The 22,600-nt window shown below is 39.1% G+C and overlaps 1 protein-coding gene across 1 annotated transcript in view; it reads right to left on the bottom strand.

The window, feature by feature from the left end:
* Positions 1–875: 875 nt before the first annotated feature.
* Positions 876–22,600, bottom strand: part of pde3a (phosphodiesterase 3A, cGMP-inhibited) — an 80,802-nt gene continuing 59,077 nt past the window's right edge. Inside the window, exons 9-15 of the mRNA XM_053650850.1 lie at positions 16,728–16,839; positions 16,298–16,411; positions 15,683–15,882; positions 11,567–11,770; positions 11,329–11,490; positions 8,465–8,741; positions 876–6,975 (exon numbers count right to left, since the gene is read on the bottom strand). Coding sequence (XP_053506825.1) covers positions 6,692–6,975; positions 8,465–8,741; positions 11,329–11,490; positions 11,567–11,770; positions 15,683–15,882; positions 16,298–16,411; positions 16,728–16,839 — 1,353 coding nt within the window. The 3' untranslated portion in view covers positions 876–6,691. The remainder of the gene's footprint in view (positions 6,976–8,464; positions 8,742–11,328; positions 11,491–11,566; positions 11,771–15,682; positions 15,883–16,297; positions 16,412–16,727; positions 16,840–22,600) is intronic.

Here is a 22,600-nt window from a genome sequence, read left to right as displayed (position 1 = left end):
ATGAACTGCCCAAAGCATGACAGTGCATGTTTCCAGGTTGTCATAATGTTATATGTGTATTTTGTTTTGGTTTCGGTCCTGTCTCTGCCCCTGTTAGGTTATTGGTTGTCTCCTAATGTGTCTCAGCTGTTTGTTTTACCCTTGATTATATTTAAACCCCTCCTGTGTCTTTGTTCGGGGCGAAGTATTGTGTGTTTCTGTGTTTTTGCCAGACCCATACCAAGCCTTGATCTTTTTTCTAGTTTCATAGTTTCTTGATCCTGCTTTCGTTCGCGTGTTTCTGATTCTCATCTATGCCCTGTTTATGCCTGATTGCCTGACACCTCGCTAGTTTTCTGACCACATTTTTGCCCATCGTTTGGATTTTCATTGCCTGCATCTCTTTAACTAAATCTTTTAACTGCACTTGCATATGACTCCATCCCCATTACATGACACATGGTGACAGGCCTTGACATTGCTTACAACAGAAACATGATTAAATAGTTCAAACTGTTGGTAATGGTGATAATCATGTGTGAGAGCAATACCTCCCTTTGGCTTCTAATGATTCAGGTAGTAACGTAACTGCTTTACATGCTTTCATCTCCTTTCTTTAGAAATATTAAATCAATTTGCCCATATTCAAGATATTTTCACTTGCTAAGATAACTTTTTTGTAGTGTAATATATATATATATATATATATATATATATATATATATATATATATATATATATATATATATATATATTTCTCATTTGTAAGTCACTTTGGATAAAAGCGTCTGCTAAATGAATGTAATGTAAATGTAGTGTGGGGAATGATTTTTTAAAAAAATACATGCAACTCCTATAAATTACTACAGGATGATACAAAAAAAAAAAACAGACACTGAATATCACAACATTTAATACAGTATTAAACTGTATTCACATAACATAAACAATGTTCAGATTGTGACAAATTCTAATAATATCAGTATATATTTCTTGTATAATACATTATACCAAGAGGCACTTCCAGCATTTTCTGCCCATAGAGAAGCTACAGGATAGTGAGTAAATTATAAAACATTAAAAATAAATAATGTTTATTCAAAAGACATTTGTTATTTTTGTTTTCTCCATGCCCTCCATTAACAATATCGTGTTTTGTACAAAATGGAACAATAGACATCAATAAACTGAATATTTTACTTCACAAATACTGGTGAAATGTACAGCTCCCTTTTGTATAGGTATTGCTACATGTCTTAAGTGCAACATACTAGTGAGAAGAAAACAATTTTTTTTTGGCCAGTGAGGTACCCATCACATATAAAAACGTGTCTCACTGATTGTGTTGAGAGTGTGAATCTTATGTATTTCTTTTGGTGAAAGAAGAGTGCACAATGACCATCACCATCAGATGCATATAGGTTAAGATAACAGGCTGACAACAATTGCAAACTGACAAAAGACAAACAAGAAGGATAAAAATGACAGTGAAAGAAAATCAGGCATCAGATAAAATGTTTCCCATGTCAACAACTGTATGATTTCATATGAACATGCCTCCTTACCAAAACAGGTTGTTGTGACTGGACAGTGCCAAGGCTATGATGGATAAATTCAGCATATCTATGCTTTATTTACCCTGATTCACCATAATATAAACACTGTGTATATCGTATACGTATTAACAGGAAACCAAACCTTTCATCCATTCATTCAGTCATTCATTCATCTTCGGTAACCACTGGACATTGAACTTGCCAGACAGAAATGAGTAATGAATTTGTGTAATACAGATAATAATGCAACAGAAGGACAGAAGCTGCAATATTCTGACTGAACTGAACTTTAAACAGTTATCAAAAAGGCACATGCAGGACAGTGAAATAAATATAATGCTTATATAAACAAACAACAAAATTCTGTCCCTGTCTACCTACCTTCTCTATCTAATCACATGCATGATCCATGAATGAAGATACATACGTGGAACTTTATAGTTCTTGATCAGTTTTGCAGTTAAAAAAAATAAATCAGGTTAAATACACAAAGGACTAAAATGGCACCAATGCCATGATTGAATACATGCTCTTTTACTTAAGTGTACCACATGGAATTCCAGGGGAATGGTTTAGACATTAGCTGGGACATGAATGAGCATATGGAGCAGCTATATTGTGCCCTTCATCATTAAAGAATCATACCGAAACACAGAGATCAGCTTAATTAGAGCTGGAATTATTGAGCCTTTAGTATCTAGTATGCAAATATGTTAAATAAATTACCTTCCGAGAGAAATTTCCCATATAAAATAGTGAGAGATTTGATGACTTTATGAAAATTGCTGAACCATATAACCCCCCCCCCACCCCCATTTTAAATATTCTGTAAATAAGTGTTACAGAATATTTAAAATGCTGCTGTGTTTTGACAACCACGGATCTCAAGCCAATAACTAAAAACACAAAAAAATAATAACCTGAAAAATGACGAGATAAAAGGAATGACCTTATTCTAAGTATATTAAGTAATGATCTTGATCTCAGTCTGATGGACTCAGGGATGCTGCTACAGTACATCATGGGTATGTGATAACGTAATGTCTTAACCCATCAGAAGACTCCAAACAAGGTCACAATACTGTGGAGTCACTACATATGGAAGTACATATCACCAAGTCATCTCACCAAGAGGGAGTGTTTAAGGGATGGTGAATAAATAAAGTACATTATTGTGAAGTTTTATAAAGGGATAATGAAGGCTTGGAATACTTCATGTGATCTTTTTATTTTACTATATTAACCTATTTATTTTAACAGGGTAAAATTTGTAAAGTGGAGCGGGATAGTACGAATCGTGATGTACTGCGGAATGACTATAGAGTACATGCAGGTGATACTTCCTTGTTTACTCGCAACCAGAAAGTCCTAGTAACATATGGTGAAGTTAGCCTTACAGATTGAGATGCCTAAAATAAATGGGAAGATCTGTGAGAATATTGCCCTAAGTAGCTCGATTACAGCAGATAACATCTGTTTCTGCATATGATTTTACAGAACGTTTCAGTCTGCATTTGCTGAATAAAATATGTCTTCATATAAGGTCACACTTACAGAGACAGTCCTATGCCTTGCCATTTATAATGTTTTAGCACATACATATGGAGTCAAACTGAGGTCTTTAATGGTGACAAACAAGAGCATACCAAAATAGCATGGCCAAAAGTTTGTGGACACCTGACAATCACACAGAAGATGTGCTTGCTGAGCGTACCATTCCAGATTTATTCCCCTTTTGCTGTTATAATAAGCTCACTCTTCTGGGAAGGCTTTCCACTAGATTTTGGAGCATGACTGTGCAGATTTGTGTTCACTCAGCTACAAGGTCAGGCACTGATGTTGGGTGAGGAAGCTCCAGTTCCAGTTCATCTCAAAGGTGTTCAGTGGGGTTGAGGTCAGGGATATTTGCAGGACACTCGAGTTCTTCCACCTTCTTCCAACCTTCACACATTTTTGTGTGCTACCAACTTTGGGAAGGCCCTCATATGGGTGTGATGGTCAGGTGTCCAAAAACATTTGGTCAAATAGTATAGCACAAAGACGAGGCCTCACTGTACTACAAAAAATATATATCGATATTGCAGACATGACTTAGGAATTGATGCATTTTTCCGCAATGTTTGCAACGCCACTCTGTCATTACTCATAGTTTAACTTTTTAATATGACTCATTACTTCATGATTTCTCTTTGTGTTTGCTTTCTTTCTTTTTAAATTGTCACTTCGGTTTTGTCATTGACAAGCGTGAGGACTGATGAATCACAACCACAGAAGAAGGAATATAATGTACAGTATGATTCACATCATCAGCTCGAGCCGCCACCACACACACACACACACACACACACACACACACACACACACACAAATATTACACCACAGACATCACTGCCTTTTACCAGTGAGTCAGTTTTTAACAGGGCAAATTGTTGTCCTTCTCTTTCTTTTAAATAAAGATTGAATCTGTAACCAAACTTAACGTTAAATTCTAGGCCTATTAAATGGTAGCATCACTTAGGCAGCACGACTTATTTGTTAAAGTGACTTGCAAGTCATTAAATTGTTTTATTGATTGTTTTGTATTGTTGTTAAATGCCATTCTATTTTTCTGAGCATACACAATATACATTTCCTGTGGTTGGGGTACAGTGTACCCGACCTAATGACTAGATTCTTCAGCGGCATTAACTGCTACACTTATGTACACTTACACATACTTGTACTTAGTAGTATACTTGTAAATAGACCTGCCTAATGAGTATACTCAGAAACAACGTTCCTCTCTGTCCTCCTTCTGTTTTGATATATATATCAAAAAGTAATGAAAAATACGAAGAAAACATGGTGCCAAAAGCGTCATGTCCTCAGTTTTTTTTTCTTTCTTAATTATCTAAATGTTTTTTTTGGTGTATTTTCTTTCAGGGCACTATTAAAAAAAAAATTCTTTGATTCCAAATGAACTCATCCTGATTCCATACAAACATGCACTCACACACAGAGAAAGCACACCTGACCTTATTAACCATAAAAAGCTTCAACAACGCAGTTGTTTATTGAAGAAATATTTGGCACAAACAGCTGCACTGTGAAAAAATATATATTATGCCCAACTTCATAATAATATGATGGCAATCATTAAAAACTACCATCAGTCTACAGTATGTGTCAGTATTGCTTGATGTGCTGGCTGTTGATAAGAAAGCGTACATTATGCTGCAAATTGAAGTGGGGAATTCTACAATTACTACAAATTTAATTAGCACCCCTTCTAAATTATGGCACAGTAGCATCAGGCGCAAGCTGATTACGTCCATACAAGAACATCAGACTGCATTATCTATCCCTGAACTGCAGTCACAATCAATCTGCTTCTCTCTTCGTCCCTGTGTCTAAGGCAGCACAGGCAGCACACACCAGTGCTGTAGTTGTTTTAGTGAACTGCCCTCTTGCATGCGTCGCTACACCAGGTCTCATGCCTATATGGGGCTTAGCAGTTCCTCTAGGACATAGCAGCTATCGGATGACTGGAGTATGAGTGGCCTTCCTTGTTTAGCGAGAGTGCATGACTTTAACGAATGCTTGCTCTTTAGCCCTCAAGCAGAGCACATCATATTTGTTTTTGATTTTTGGAACTTTTCGAAAGCTGTTTGCTTTCTGTATTAAAACCTATAACAAAAAATGGAACCATACCAGCATTGAGGCAAACTCAGAAAAACAATCAGGTTGAAATCTTTGGGTGCATTTACATTTGCATTTCTGTGTATATAATCCCTATATGGATATATACTGTATACTTGCTACTCAAGATGCATAAAACGACCAACAGATCTAAGATTCAGCAGGATTCAACTGCCAATTCAAACATGTGGGTCAAATACACAGAAGGCTGAAATGGCACGAATACCAGGATTAAATACATGCTGTCTCCTAACTATAGGACGTGGGATTGATTTACTTCGGTTATAATAAGCAAAATAACTGCATTGCATACTTCATCTTCAAAGAATCACATCATACAAAAACACAGGTATGAACTTGAATAGAACTGGAGCTCTAGTATGTAGTGACTATGCATGTAGCGTTTTTCTAACTAACCCTATCAAAACAGGAGATTCTGTTCCCCCCCCCCCCCGAATGTGCACTGGCAGAATAAAAATCCGAAAGGAAGAAATGCTACACAGTATTTACAGTGCTGTTATATCTTGATAAACAGGAATGCCACGTCACAAACTAAAGCTACCGCAACCCTGAAAAATGTTTTTTTTTTTTTTTTTTTTTTTTTTTTTAAAGTAACAGGTAATTTATATTAAAAAGGACAAACACTTGAACATTTACTAGTGCACCTGCAAAGTCATGGTGCCTAACTCTACAGGCAGGTGGTGAACCCGTGGAGGCATGAAACGTCCACAGGAAATCAAGTGGCAAACAAAAGAAAAGGACAGATGCTTTTAACTTAAAAAGAAAAGGAAAAAAAAAAAGATTAGATAAGTAGTGTTACACATGTGGTCTTTTAGGTGCATGCTATTTCCTGAACCTTCTTTCCTTCATATGGATTATGGTGTATTTGAGTGATTAAGGAGCGTGTACTTCCCCATCACATTGCTATGAGCTCAAAAGGGCTAGTTGTATCATGATGGAATACATTCTTGAATCAGTCTAATACCAGGGTCCTTAAAATACTTGCTGAAATGAATAGACTAAAAAGTGCAGATCATTGAGACCCTAGTCATGGAAGTTGTTTTGGAACTTAAGCATAAATTGGTGGTGTGGCCACCATTAGAGTTTTATAAAAAGCCTTTTCATGTTCATTTTAGAAATGACATTTTATTGGGTCTAGCTAATAAACCCTATCCGAAGACACTCGGAGCCACCCTGTTTCCTACAGAAACTTGTTATCCTAAAGAATCTACAGTGTTGTGTCTTAGTGATGTGCTGGCAACCATTTATCAGGAGTCTTGTTTGGAAATAAAGGCTTTGTGACAATATTCTAGACTAGATAAATCACTCTTTCACTCCATATCTCCTAATCCTCTGAAGTCTCATCCCATTTCTGTATTTTCCTCTCCACGTTTTTCTACAGCTTGTGTCTTGATTTTTTTTAGTTTCCTGATATTTCTTAACTGCTTCCTTTTGCTTTGTCGTGTCCTCACTTTTCTTTATTCAGTCTGTTCGTCTTCTGTTGATGCCTCATATCGCGGCTCCTCTGCTGGCCATATCTCTCCTCCATCTGTTTTTTGCTCCTGGTCCTCTGTTGGCTTGTCTTTGCTTATTGTCTCCTCCTCCTCTTCATGTATAGCCAGGATTGGGTCAGAGGCTTTGTTTGGCTTTGTTTGGCTTTGGGCCTCCTCAGCGATGACCTTCTTCCACATTTCATAATTCTCCAGAAGGTACTGGGTGATCTGACAGAAGACTTTCTGTCGCATTTTGGGCATCAGTTTCTCTACAACAGACAATAAAAGTATTAACCTTAAATTTACTTCAAGATATAATAGGCAACTTTTGGGGATTCGCTGATTTCAACACCCTTCAGAACACACTTCAGAAAATTTCATCCACCCCTCCCAAAAGTTTATGAGAGGCATGTCAACCCACATTCAAAGAATATTTCTAAATAGTACGTCAGAATAGTCAAACAACAACAACAACAACAACAACAACAACAATTAGTAGTTCACAAATGTTACTATTTGGTATAGTTCTTTAACTGTAAATGATTGTAATTGTTTAAAAGTATTTTTTCTTCTTTGATTCAGAAATGCCAAATTTATTTGATTTGAACAGAAGAGTTGCACGCACTCTCATAGGTTCTCATCATTGGGGTTGCCTGAAATGTGGATGAGGTCACAGAAGATTTTTACCACTTTGCAAAAAATATATATATATCTAAGTGAAGCTATCCTGAATAAACTAAAAGTGATCTAATATTTCCAATTATGAGCTTATTAAATAACAACTATAAGACTATTAATCCTATTTCTAAGTATATTTACTCATTTCAAGCTTAAAACTGTCGTATTTTATTGGCAGGTAATTTAGCTTCTTTCTAGAAAACTGGCGTGGGTTAAAATGGAGGGAGGGAAGACACATGAGCAACCACTACTAAAATGTAGTGTCCTTGACAGTTGTGCACTACTCACAGAAAATACAAACTATTTGTGCTGTGCCAGAGTGCAAAATAAAAACAACAGGGTTAGGTAATTCATACCCCAAAATATTCTGAAAATATGCAAGATTTTTTCTGCATAATATTAGTGACAGGCGTTTTAGGGAAAATTACTATTCAGTTATTTGAATTATAAGTGAATAAAGTACACTGAGTGACACTTTAAATGTGCACCATCACATTCCACATTACACTAATTGGGCTCTACAATACCACTTTATGTATATTTTATATTCTTTGTGGTGAGCATGAAATTGAACAGGAAGCCACTTGGAGTATTTATTAATGTATATAATAAGATTATGTAATTGATTTTTAGTGTCTTTGCTTAAGAATTTTTTTTTTTTTTTTTACCTGTTTATGATATTTTCACTGGTTTATGAGACACAAATGCAGAATGTGGCACTACTATTGATGTTTGCTATCAAAATGATAACGTCATTAATATTCATGCGTGAAATCTTTTAAGCAAGGAAATTTCAAAAGCAATTTCTTAAATACGTTTGACAGCCCTGGAGTTCCCAATCGGTGTGTATGTAAGCCTGTACAGTAACATCAACATCACCTCTAGTCATTTCAAATAAATGCTTTTTAACTCTTACCCATGCCATCAAAATGCGAACCTTATGAAAAAAAATTCATACTGCTTCTGGACCTCTATAAGTGTTTGCATGCTGATGAGGATTTTGATGTATAAAACTGTCAGACTCGAAATCCTCCAATGATAAAAACCCCACAAATATGTACAAAATGAATATGAACATACGAGACTGATCCGAGTTGGTCGAGGCATCTTCCTCTGTTGTGTCTTCTTCTTCTTCCTCCTCTTCATCTTCATCAGTCTCCTCCACACCAGATCCTTCTTCAGCCTCACTGGGCTGAGGCTCCACCCACCGGCCAGGCATGAGGGCAGCTGTGTCATAGGAGCTGCAGAGCGGCCCGACGATGTGTGTGATGAAAGACTCCTGCAACTTGGCTAGCTGGGGGGCTGAACGGTCCATGAATGGGCTGATGGGTAAATCCAGGCTGGCCTCCTCATCACCCTGTAACCAGTGCAAAGACAGTGACATGCAACAGAATATACTGGGAAAATCAGAGGTACACAACATTAAGGAGACAGGCGTCATGTGAATAGGGTGTTACTCATTGATTTTAAAATATTAAATGGACTTATTTTTAGTAGATTTATTTTATTATACACTATATGGCCAAACTGTTGCTACAAAGTTAAAAGCATACAATTGTATCGGATGTCTTTGTATGCTGGAGCATTACAGTTTCCCTTCACTGGAAACAAGAGGCCCAAACCTCTGTGCACAAAGAGAGCCCCATGAAGACATGGTTTGTTAAGGTCCAGCACAGAGCCCTGACCTCAACACTACTGAACAATGTTGGGATGAACTGGAACTGGAGACTCCTCACCCAATATCAATACCTGACCTCAACCTCAGTAAAGCTCTTGTAAATGAATGAACACCAAATCCACACAGCCACGCTCCAGAAGCCTTCCCAGAAGAGTGGAGCTTATTATAACAATGAAGGGGGATCAACTCCATTTTAACGCCCATGGTTTTGGCATGGGAAGTTTACATACTTTTGGCCATATTGTGTATATAAATCAATGTCTGACAAGCTTTTTCTCTGTCACCCTTTAGAGTGGCACAACCTTTAATCTGCACAAATTATTGACATAAGTTCCATTATTCTGTGGCTGCAAATAACGTATGTAAAATAAATCTAGTGAATGTTACATGTTAGTGAGTGTGCAACATAGCGAATGTTAAAGCATTGACATTTTGACATCATGTTCTTGTCTTTAAACAAATCGTTAATCAATAAGCAAGAGTTGCGTTACATGTTTGGCTGATATCTATTTATAGAAGTCAGCCAGGAGACACTTATTTAGTAAAAGTTATTTGTTTTTATTTTGTATACTGATGCGTAATACAATCTATTTAATCCCACTTGCTGCTGTGTTCTCCGGTTACACCCTATTACCTTAATTGCATGAGACTTGAGAAGCTTTTGCTGAAGCACTCCCTCCTTTCTGCCAAAAATGGCCAAAGCTGTCCATGGTAAAACAGTGTGGCAGACCCTCACCCAATCTGAATGTTCAGGCACCATTTTAAAGTCAATTAAAAAAATCAACACACTTCGTTACAACTATGCACTGCAAAAAAGGAATTTCAAGAAAGTAAACAAACCTTGTCTTAGGTAAAAATTATGCTGGAATGCATAAGTGCAAAAAGAAAAATAATCTTGTCAAGCAAGTTTTGCGTTAGAAAGGTAATCTCACTTTAACAAAATATTTATAACATTTTTAGTGACTAGATATTAGTCTTACAAAGTCAGTTTTGCTTGATTTTAGTACACTTTAACTAGATTTAAGTGTCTTGTTTGTTTCAAGACCGACATTTTTTGCAGTGTGGATCTATCAATCTGACAAGTTCAGCATTCTACCTAAACACACTGAAAAGATTTAATACACTTTCTTTCATTTTTCATGGCCCGCACTGCCATTTCACAACCGGACCTGGCCTGTACTGTCTGTGTTTTGCAATGTTTGCCTGTCACATCGCATGATCATGGTCTCATCCTATCTAGTGTTTGTGTGTGTGTGGGGGGGCTAGACATTTGTCTTGTCTAGCCTAAACTTGTTTGTTTAGGGGGTGAAAGCAAAATGCATTATCCACCATGTTGTCTTTAATAATGTGTGATATATCCCAGCACAATCCTTCTGATCAGTTTGATCTGAAAAAAAAACAACTGTTCTAAACTTTTGTGTTTAAAAGTTTGTCTGTACGTCTGAAGAGTTATTGGATCACGAACACAAAAACCTGAAGACTGTATCGTATATGTCCAGTGGGCCTAATTTAAAAAAATCCTTAATTGCCAAAATTGACAAGAAATTAATATACTGCACTTTTGGAATGACATTCATGCATAAACAATGAAGCACAGCTATCAAGACCTCCTGTTTCTATGGCAACCAGTGGCAATGTCTTTCAAAAGGCCATCATGTAGGCCATCTTGAATGAATCATTCAAGAACCAGAGAGAGAGAGAGAGAGAGAGAGAGAGAGAGAGAGAGAGAGAGAGAGATTATGCATTAGGATTTTTTAATGCTGTAAATGGGGTCCTGACAAAACAGTCATCTTCTTCCTTCTGTTCACAATTGCAGCACCTTTTCTCACATGAACTACTGTAAATAGGCTGTGTCCTATTTGAGGGGTGTTAAAGAAATAAAATGTGACTTGTTAATGTGATTTGTTGCATAATACTGAGATATGCAGTTCATGTGGAGTCTATTTAGTGTATTAATAGGTGTCTATTGCTGTCAACCGTGCAGTTGTAAAACCATTATCTTCAACACTGCTGAAAAGGAAGGGGCTTGTTGCCAGGAAACAACATGTCCCTGCTTTTCTCCAGTGACTCTGGGTCAGCATTATTGATCCACCAACTGGTTGCTAAGGACCTTTGCATTATTGCTCCAATTACACAGGGCGTTCCTGGGAACTTAAGCTTTCACTCAGTACTAAAGCTTCTTGACATTCATAGATATTATTACCAAATATCTCACAATTTCAGAGAATCAGGAGAAATTAAATATGTATATGAATGCATTGCATACTTGCTCATAAAACTCATTGACAATGCCCTCTGTCCACTGAAGATGAAGATCTTTGTGCTTCAGTGGCCCATTAACATCAGCAAGCTTGATACACATCTGGCAGACCAGAAGCCGGTCATTCTCATTGGACCAGTCAATACCTGAGCAACCTTCATGCCCCACCTGTATGCAAATGACAAGTTGACAAGTTGTAGTGTTTCATTTATGATCAATCTGCATTATGGAAGTAAGCGATCACCTTAGCGTTGAACTCAGCCAAAAAGTCAAAGTGCTTTTTCAGGTCAGTGGCCAGAATGGCCTCAATAACCAAAAAGCGAAAGCGCTTGAAATCCACATGGTCTAGGCTGGCCAGAAAGTTGTACTCAGGCTGGGACATGAACAGATTCCAGGCAGAGGCAGCATGGTGATTCTCCAGAACTGAGCGGTCATTGTACAGCACCGCCTGCACAAGCAAAAATGACAAATTCATATGAGCATTTAACTGTATGAGCATTTAGACATGAGGAAAATGCAATTAACAGATCATTTATATGTACTGATACTGTATCAATAGGAAAAAAAGGCAACTTAGTATTTCATACATAGTAGCTAATCTGGACCCTTTTCCTGAGGTTTTAATGTAGTTGTTGCATATCTATTCCTCCCCCCCTTTTTTTTAATCCTTTTTTTTTAAAAAAAAAACAACAGTTACATACAGTACATGTATTAGTGTTACAGCTAAATATACCATTTGTTATGTATTTGGTGAGGAGGAGGAATTACGACTATTTATAACCTGGGCATTAGCCAAGAATGTGGATAATTTAATATAGCGGAAAAAAAAATATTATTTTGAAAACACAATAATCATTGGTGATGTCAATATTCACTTTGATAATCTACACGACCTTCTGAGAGCAGTGTTTATTGATATATAAGACTCAGTAGGGGTCAGTGAGATTATTATGGGACCCACTCACTATGGTGTGTTTAAAACAAACATTTGGCATAGAAATAGAAAACAGAGTTAACCTAACCCAGTCAGAAAATATGTCAGATAACTCATTTGAATTGCATTTCAGTCCTAGCATTTGCACTTCACCTTACTAACACATTAAATGTACAATCACAGTGGTTGCTGTAGCTTTACTGAAAATCCTAGGTTTAAATTATTGAATGGTCACACCTACCCCACTCCCTCCCCCCACCTCTTTAACAGTGCAGATCTGGGGGCTTAATGGGCAGGATGCTTTATGTCCCAGGGTGCCCTCATTACTTTCAGGCTCTTGCCCATAGCTAAGACCTTGCTGGAGTCCTTACTTGCACTCTGATCACAATGTGCAACTTTTTAAACCACTGCAGGATCTATTGAGCTGTTCATGCACTCCTGCTGCCTGACATGATGCTGCTGCCTGATCCTGACACACTTCTACTGTTGTGAAACCACTCATCCTCTGGACCTCAATGATTCATCCTGATGCTTTACTCAGTCATGGCTTGTGTTGATGTTACAGTGATGCTTGAAAGTTTGTGAACCCTTTATATATATATATATATTTCTATAAATATGACCTAAACATCATCAGATTTTCTCACAAGTCCTAAAAGTAGACAAAGAGACAAAAATATTATACTTGGTCATTTATTTATTAAAGAAAATGATCCAAAATTACATATCTGTGGGTGGCAAAACTTCTAGCATGAACAGTTGATTTGAAGGTGAAATTAGAGTCAGGTGTTTTCAATCAGTGGGATGATGATGATCAGGTGAGAGTGAGTGAGCGTCCTGTTTTATTTAAAGAAGAGGGATCTATCAGAGTCTGATCTTCACAACACATGTTTGTGGAAGTGTATCATTGTACGAAAAAAGGAGATTTCTGAGGACCTCCAAAGAAGAGTTGTTGAAGCTCATCAGGATGGAAAAGTTTATAAAACCATCTCTAAAGAGTTTGGACTCCACCGATCTACAGTTAGACAGATTGTGTAGAAATGGAGGAAATTCAAGACCATTGTTAAAGGACGTGTAATAGTCTGTGAGGTCACAAAGGAGCCCAGGGTAACTTCTAAGCAATTAAAGGCCTCTCTCACATTGGCTAATGTCACCAGTTAATGTCTACTTTTAGGACCAACCAAAAAAATCAAAACCTGAAATATCTCATTTAGATAAGATTCCTGATCCTTTATTCATTATTTCTTTATTCATATTCTACTTTGTAGAAACACCTTTGACAGAAATTACCGCTTTGAGTTTTCTCGGAAAGTCTCTACAAGCTTTGCACATATGATTTGGGCAGTTTCTCCCTTTGCTCCAGTCTGAGGTCATGTGCAGTCTGGAGCAGTATTTCTTCAAGGACTTCTCTGTATCTTACAGTATCTTGCTGACAGACCTGAGAGAATCTTGCTGCATTCATCCTTTCCTCAATTCTGACCAATGTCCCTATCCCTGCCTCTGAGAAGCACCATCATAGCATGCTTCATCACCATGCTTCACTGTAGGGATGATATTACCAGTTGATGAGCAGTACCTGATTCTCGCCAGTCATAGTGTAGTGTTTTAAGTGCCTGCTGTCTGCCTTTTACTCTCTACCATAAAGGCCTTACTGATTGAGTATGGATGGACTGACTAAATTTCTGGCAGGTTCTCACATCTCTGTGGAGGACTTCTGAAGTTCTGTTACAATGGTCAATGGGTTCTTAGTCACTTCCCTCACTACCTCCATGCTGAAATACTGGAATCACATAAAGGTGCATCAAAACATTTGAATATTGTGGAAAAGTTCATTTTTAAAAAATTCAATTTAATTTCATTGAATTCAAAAAGTGGAACTTTCATATATTCTAGATTCATTACACATAACGTGAAATTTTTCAAGCCTTTTTTTTTTTTAATCTTGATGATTACAGCTTACAGCTCATGGAAATAAAAAATCCAGTATCTCAAAATGTTAGAATAAAGAATTTAAAATACAGAAATCTCAACCTTCGGACAAGTATGTTAATTTATGCACTCGATACTCGGTCAGGGTTTTAATCCTTTTGCACAAATTACAGCATCAGTGCGGCGTGGCATGGAGGCGATCAGCCTGCGGCACTGTTGAGGTGTTCTGGAAGTCCAGGCTGCTTTGATAGCGGCCTTCAGCTCATCTGTATTGTTGGGTCTGGTGTCTCTCATAGATTCTCTATGGGGTTCGGGTCAGGCGAGTCGGCTGGACAATCAAGTACAGTAATACCACGGTCACAAACCAGTTACTAGAAGTTTTGGCACTGTCGGCAGGTGCAGAGTCCTGCTGGAAAAGGAAATCAGCATCTCCATAAAGCTCGTCAGCAGATGAAGCATGAAGTGCTCTAAAATCTCCTGGTAGACGCTGCATCGACTCTCGACTTGAGAAAACACACTGGACCAACACCAGCAGATGACATGGCAACCCAAATCATCACTGACTGTGGAAACGTCACACTGGACTTCAAGCAGCTTGGATTCTGTTCCTCTCCACTCTTCTTCCAGACTCTGGAACCTTGATTTCCAAATGAAATGCAGCGTTTACTTTCATCTTCCCCGTGATTGTGTGTGTGTACTGACCCAGACTGAGGGATTAAAGACTCAGGAAACCTTCGCAGGTGTTCTGAGTTAATTATCTGATTAGAGTCTTCTCAGGTCGACATTTCTGTATTATAAATTCTTTATTCCAATATTTTGAGATACTGGATTTTTGATTTCCATGAGCCATAATCATCAAGATGAAAACAAAAAAAAGGCTTGAAATATTTCACTTTATGTGTAATGAATCTAGAATATATGAAAGTTCCACTTTTTGAATAAAATTACAGGGAAAAATTTACTTTTCCATGATATTCAAATTTTTTGATATGCACCTGTACTTGCAAGTTGCAATTGCTTTTGATATTATTTATCCATTAAATATTTTAATATGCATTTAATCAGATATGTAGCCCAGGCAAATTATTTATTGCTTTTTTTTTTTTTTTTAATTTTGCACTCACTTTACAGTTCATCAAGAAAATGCAAAATGTAGTCTGGATTTTCTTTTCTTATTATCGTTTCAATTATAATTATGGACACAAAATATCTATATGATGTAGAAGAAAAGTAAAAGAAAAGAAAGTTTAAATTTTTAAAAAAATTTAAAGTTTAAATTTTTTAAAAATTATTTTTGGCACAAAATACCTCCCATACATTTGCCCATTATGTTCAGCAAACAAAGCTTACTGTTCTTACTGTTAACAGACTACATTCATCCTTCCTGTAATGCCTAACACTCATGACGGACAGACAGGCAGGCAGACAGACAGACAGACAGACAGATAGATAGTCTCTATTAATTTCATTCAGTAATTTTTCATTCAGCAGTTCTACCTGCGGAGCACTGGTGGCCACCAGGAAGGCGTTGGTTCTGCCAGGATGGTCATAGTCATGCATGGCAGCTGCCACATACAGTGCCATCAGCTCCAAGGCAGGAATAAGCCCTGAAAGACAGCCATAGCCATCCTCCATTTTTGGGTAGGTCTTAGAGAACAGATAATCCATATTACCATGACTGATCCCACTGACAGCGTCTACACAAGCAAGGAGAAAGAAAAGACCATTAAAAGTTAAAGCTAGGAATAAGCCACACATACACACATGGGCCTCATTTATCAAGCTGGATACGAATGGATTTATTCATAAATCACCCAAGAAATTGGGTGTTGAAAATGTTCGTATCCTACTCATGCTCCTGAGTATGTAGTAATTTAGCATAAGGTAACTAATATAAACCATAACCTGATCAACATCAAATTTATACTATATAAGTTTAAATTGCATAATTTTTTGTCTGAAAATTTTTGTTCAGTTTGGGTTACACAAAGTTTACTAAAAGATTGATCAATGAGGCCCAACATTCCTAGATATATGACTTTGAAGCACTGAAAGGAATTGACCTTCCCAAAAATGGTAGTCAAATCATGCTAAAATGCTAATTATTCTTACCTGAATCACTGACTGATATAGAGTTGTGAGCCAGCAAAGGTAAGCCTGGTACAGGCTGTGTGGTAAGATACCAGACAGCATGGAGGACATCTGTTGCATGGATCCTGTTGTGATCTGAAGTGGAAGAGAGGTGCAGTACTGAACCAAGCTGCTGGTGGGCAATGCAGTGGTTCAGATGAGAAAAAGCAGTAGCTTGCAATAACAGAATAATTTGTTATGTACGAGATACAAGCGGCTGTAATACTATAAATAGTATACACAGAAGGTAATTCAGTTCTGCTTATTTTCCTTTCGCAATATTAATATCAACAATAACAAAAACAACATTATACAATTTGTTATAATCAGCTCTAGAATGACAGTTAATGCTAAATGGACCAACCAATGGACCTAATTCATGCAAATTCCTTTATTGCTCTCTCCTACTTACATGGGATGTCCCTGTAACCATTCTCCAAGGCATGGAAGTAATTCATGAATTCCTTCACTGGGATGTGGAACATTTTAAAGAGACCAGTATCTTCAAATAGCCTGTAAGACATCTAGAGCACGCAGTTGGAGATCAGAGACTTCAAAATTGACAAATAAAGACCACTGAAAGATAATGGTCTGGCCAACTGAGGCTTACATCATAACCTTAAAAGAAAAAAAAGTATATAGAACTCCTAAGAATGACACATAAATACCCACATGCACCATATCTTCCACTTCCTAAATCTTAATTTACTGAACTACACAATAGCACCAGAAGTGACGACATATTACTTGGGTTGTCTGTTATTTTCAGCACATCTGTGGCATTGTAGTGAGTGTCGTGCTAGTATTTGTGTATCAGGGACATCACCAGCATTTGTTGGTATTTATTTTACACTGTGTGTAGGTAATGACACACACAACTTAGTGCACACTATAGGCGTATGGTAATAATAGCACTTTTCCATTAGAAGGCACAGCATGGCATGGCTCGCTAACAAAGCTGAGGCCAGAATTATCAATATCCAGGCTAAGATCTGCAAGTGCATGTTGTGTCTCAAGGTCAGTTATTAAGGTGCTCATGCTCAGCAAGAGATTTCTTTCATCATGAAAGAACTCATCCGAATCTGTAGGGGGGGAGTCCTAGCCATCCAAATAAATACCATAGTTCCCACATACCACAATATGTTACTTCTCTATGGTACAGCAAGCCATTGTGAATGTCCTTGTCACTAAACAAGCAATAAATGACTTCCTTTAACTGGTTGTTTTCAGAGACAGCTGAAATTTTCTCTTCAGGCTGATGTTGGGTAAAGCTTGCTGCTTGTCAGAGCACATGGTTTTTGCAGCTTTAAGGATGCATGTCTTCATATATTTGTCATCAGATTTTCCCTTGGAAAACCCAACACTTTTTGTCTTCTTTTCTTATTTTTGAAAGAGCCATGTTTGCAGCAATAATGTTTATCTTGCTAATGGACAGTTACATATTGTTAGCACATTTCGGGCATTTAGTGCTCTATTTTGCCCCGAGTGGAACAAAAGAAACTAGCTCTTTTTTTCAAATATTTAAATTCAATAAGTCCACAAGATAATTTTCATTTATAACATGGCTTCTACAGTCATTTGGTGGGTCCGGTTAGAACACTGATTAGGCTGTGTTTGACACCCCTGCTCTATTTTCTGCACAAGTTTTTCTACTTATCCCAGGGATGTGGCCATGATAAGTCTGGTTATATCACTGCTAACCAGAAGAGTGCTCACATAGGCTATCACCACCTTTGATCAGATAACGATCCATTAATGTTCAGAAAGAAATTTAGAGAAATTGACTACCCTGTCTCTGGAAAAGATGCAGATGAGAGAGCAACTTATACAGTGGGTACACACATTGAATAATTGGGTGTAATTATGTTTTTATACATGACTTTTACATATAGGCTGATTTAAAAAAAAATGTTATGCAGTATTTATTTCCATATGTTAAATTTACTAAGTTTTAGGACCTGATCTCAAAGAAATCGTCTGGTCCATGATTGCATCACATCATTGCTGATGGTTTGTCAACCCGTACATTCATACTGTGAATCTCCCATCCTACTACATCCCATAGGTGCTCTCTTGGATTCAGATCTAGTGACTGGAGAGGCAACTGATCTCATTGTCATGTTCATGGGACTGGGTTGAGACAACTTGTGCTTTATCCTGTGTCAACTGTAGTCTCAATTACAGTGTGTAATGGTGATGGCAGTGGTTGCTTCACCATCAATGGCAGACGCATTGGCTGCAGTGGTGGTGGGCTCTGGTATCACTGCAGAAGAGTTTCAGCAGGCCCAGTAAAATTACGGTGAGCTGATGCAACTGCTCATTTGGCTTCACAGGGCCAGAGGTTGGACTGGTCAGTTATTGTCATTCGTGGGCCACTCAGAAGCAGAAGGTATACAACTTGGTAGTCTGAGACAGCCTTGTGGATTGTTGCTGGGAAGATGCTATCCTTGCTCCTGTGCTTTGTCGTCTGCCCCCAGAGCCTGTGGGAAAAAGTACTAAATGATACTCATGGGCCAGCTGAAATGGACCTATTCAGTGTGACCAAGACACCCCAACATCTGTAACAGCACTTCCATTAGCCCAGCTGCAGACTGGATGTTGAAGTTTTTGTGCATTGCTATGTCACCTGCACGATGTGTAAGGAACAGTGTCAGTGCTCCTCTACATTCACCAGAGCACCACTGCTCAGCACAGTGCAAAATTTGGTCAAGGAAGTATTCTGAACCAAGGTGCACCAAGTAGCTGCACAATGACCAGGGATGCAATCATGCCACTCACTATGGAGTACACTATTGGAGAGTCATGCTGTTGCTTGAGGATCAGAAATACACACCACCCCAACATTCCCAAATCAATGGCTTGGTGGAATGTTTCAACCAGACACTGACAACACAATTTAGTCCATCTATAACATCCAACATCAGCAGGACAGGGATCCAGACATGCATTTGTTTGTCTGTGAGTTGCACACAGCTGTAGACCTGGCATTTGGCTCCCCACCATAGGCCCACTCTATGGAGGAGCTGGTGCCAGGGTATGTTTGTTAGTAAGGGTTGCTGATGACCTGGTGAGAGGACACCAGACAAGGGCTGGTGCATGCCAAAAAACTGACTTACAACATGTTCTGCCTGGGAGAGATACTCCAGGCTACAGAAAGAGTGTTCAACCCCAGTTGGAAATGAGAGCTCTCCACCCAAGCTAATGGAAAGCTGGGTGGGTCCCTGCACTGTCATCTTCAGACTGTCAGAGGAGGTGTACAGGATCTGGACAGGGTGGAAAATTCTGGATGTGCACCATCAAGCCCCTAGGCCAAAGACTCAACAGCCATGATACAGGGCTCAGGCAGGTTCTCTCAATGCCCAGCAAACCTGAACTGCTATAAAAACAAGTCATTTAAAAACTAATACTAAGTGAGAGACTGGAACAGCCAACAGACCCAGGCTAGATGAACTGAGAGGTCTAGCAAGAGAATATGAATTTAAAAGCTCACTAATGTATTCTGGGGCAAGACCATGTAATGCTTTGTAAGTTATTAAAATAATATTCAAATCAGTTCTATAGCTTACAGGTAGCCAATGTAAGGAGGCCAAAAGGGGGCGTAATATGAGCTGAGTGCTTTGTTCATGTCAGAAGCCTCAAGGCTGAGTTCTGTACGGTTTGAAGTTGAGCAACCGACTGTCTGTTCAGGCATAAGAAGCATTACAGTAATCAAACCTGAAGAAAATAAAAGAATGAATAACTTTCTTTGTGTAAAAACGGACAGACTTTATTAAATTTTTTGGGATTTTCCTAAGCAAGAAAACTGAATCAATTTCTTAACATGCTGTGTAAAACTCAAATCTCGATGAAAAATTACTAGCTTGCTAGAGGTAAGCCTAGAATAAGGTGTGGGAGCACTAAAGGACTATGGGAAATTTGAGAACTTGATGAATAAAAAGGAGATGAAAAGGACTTCAATTTGGTCTGTGTTTAGTTGTGAAAATCATCTGGGTTACGCATATAACCCTGTTCCCTGAAGGGAACGAGACATTGCGTGAGCTCCATGCTGTGGGAAGTGCCCTCATGCGTAACCGGTAACTGAAGCTTGTGTATCATCATACCTATTTATAGGCTTGCCGTGATCAGGCAACATGGCAATTAAGCGTGTCGCTTGATATAATAACGTCACCTGTGAACCGCGGTGTCAGCCTCTATTATCTGAAGCAAAGACGCAATTCACAGGCATGCCCCAGTATGACAAAGCTACGCAACGTCTCGTTCCTTTCTCAGGGAATAGGGTTACATGTGTAACCCAGACGTTCCCTGTCTAAGGGAACTCAACGTTGTGTGAGCTCCACGCTGTGGGAACGACAATACCCACTCTGTCATACTGAGGGTATGACCTGTACAAAAACAGCCGAGCCTGAGGGTCACTGCAAGACACTAAAGCCCGGGGTGGAATGTATATCCAGGCTTTAATATCGATTGAATGTGTGTGGCGTAGACCACCCTGCAGCAGCACACACATCCTGTAAGGATACCCCGTTGGACAAGGCCTTTGAGGAGGTGACCCCCCTAGTGGAATGAGCCCTTATGCCCAGAGACGTAGCGAGCCTGCATGCCTCATAAGCGATAGAGATTGCTTCCACTATCCAATTAGAGATGCAGCTGGCCGGAGCTTACGCCACTGGCCGGAGCGGCGGTGGATGTTAGTACAGAGAGCCCTTACTGGACACAGTAGGTGCAATGGAGGAGGGCAGAATGCCTGCAATACTAATTAGGCTAATTCCCTAACAACCTCATGTCCCCTGATACATCCCTCTGTGGTCCCTCAGGAATGCTCCTTCTTTGTCTGCACGGCCATTATGATCATTCTCAGATCAGGCCTATTAGCAGGCTGCAACTGTGGCCACCCGGTTCCCCTGGCTCTTCGCGGGGGCGGGGGGGGGGTTGGGGGGTTTTAGGCCGCCACACTTGCCTTCTGTGCCTCCCTCACACTAGTGCTGGCCTGGGCTCCACTCGTGGGTGCCTGGGTGAAATCTACACAACGGAGAAGGAACTGGCTAACTGCTGCTGTATGTCAAGCTCACTCAGCAGGTCTGCTTTTACCTTAGCTCCACCATAGCTAAATAGCCGTGCCGATCATTCCCCACGATGGCCAAATAATCCGACATCATGGGGTTATAAATACGGCTTATGCATAGTTTTCCCAGAAGCATGATATTTTGTCATGCACTTCTGGAAAAAAGGGGAGTTTTCTGCAGTGTGAGTGAGATTTATTTTCACTGGGGAGAAAAAAAGTTCATCCAGCCTTAGTAATCACTTCAAGCAGCTCTTTATATGCTTGAGAGCTGCTCTCTGTTTTTGTCACACCCTTCTGGCTTCTCGGAGTCAGAAAGGAGAGCCTTTCCATAGCAGAAGGAGGAGTCTTTTTTTGGCTTAGAAGGAGTTGCCGCGACTCGAGCTCCAAAATCCGGCAGAGAGCCGGACCCGGTAGACAGATAAAGAGATAGAGCAGCGATCATCTCTGGCTTCTCTTCCAGATCCATATGAGATCCCCAAGACCTGAGGATCTGCGAGGCTCTGAAAACAAACTCCCTTCGGCCGCAAAGAGAGTGAGTCGTGAGCGGAGCTGCTTAGTTGTAAGGCGTTCACAATGTGCACAGTCAGACCTCTCGAGGGCTGCCCTGGCTTGCTCCATCCCTAGACACTTCACACAGAAAGTGTGTCCCCATCCCCCCATGATGAAATGGGAGCAAGGCATAACACACGTCCTAAATTCTCTATCACTCATACTTTTCTCTTTTTTTTAAAGGGACAGAAAGTAAAGAGATTTTTACTTTTTTAAAAAAGAGAATAGATTTTAAAAGAGAATAGATAGAAAAAAAAGATAGAGAGGAAATGAAGAGTCTTTTTGCAAGCGTTACACAAAGAACCGACATGCAGTCTCGCTGAAGATAATAAGGCTGACGGCATGGTTCACAGGTGCCGTTTTTATATCATGCAGTGTGCTTAATTGCCACATCACCTGATAACGGCAGGCCTATAAATAGGCACGATGTTACACAAGCTTCAGATGTCGGTCATGCACAAGGGCGCCTCCCACAGCGTGGAGCTCACACAATGTTGAGTTCCCTTTAAAAGGGAACAGACGTCGACACCAAGGGCATCGATGGGGATGCAGTCATGATAAACAAATCTAGTCCTTCTTGTAACTAATGAACATGCTAGTAATACCCTTAAAATATACTTAAAACAGGAAGGATGCTATTGAAGAAAAACTTTTTCAAAGAGGCCGTACTATTG

Source organism: Ictalurus furcatus, chromosome 19 (genome assembly GCF_023375685.1).
Source record: "Ictalurus furcatus strain D&B chromosome 19, Billie_1.0, whole genome shotgun sequence".
In the NCBI taxonomy this organism is placed as follows: Eukaryota; Metazoa; Chordata; class Actinopteri; order Siluriformes; family Ictaluridae; genus Ictalurus; species Ictalurus furcatus.
Note: the sequence above shows the minus strand (reverse complement) of the source record. Positions and strands in the feature narration are given on the sequence as shown.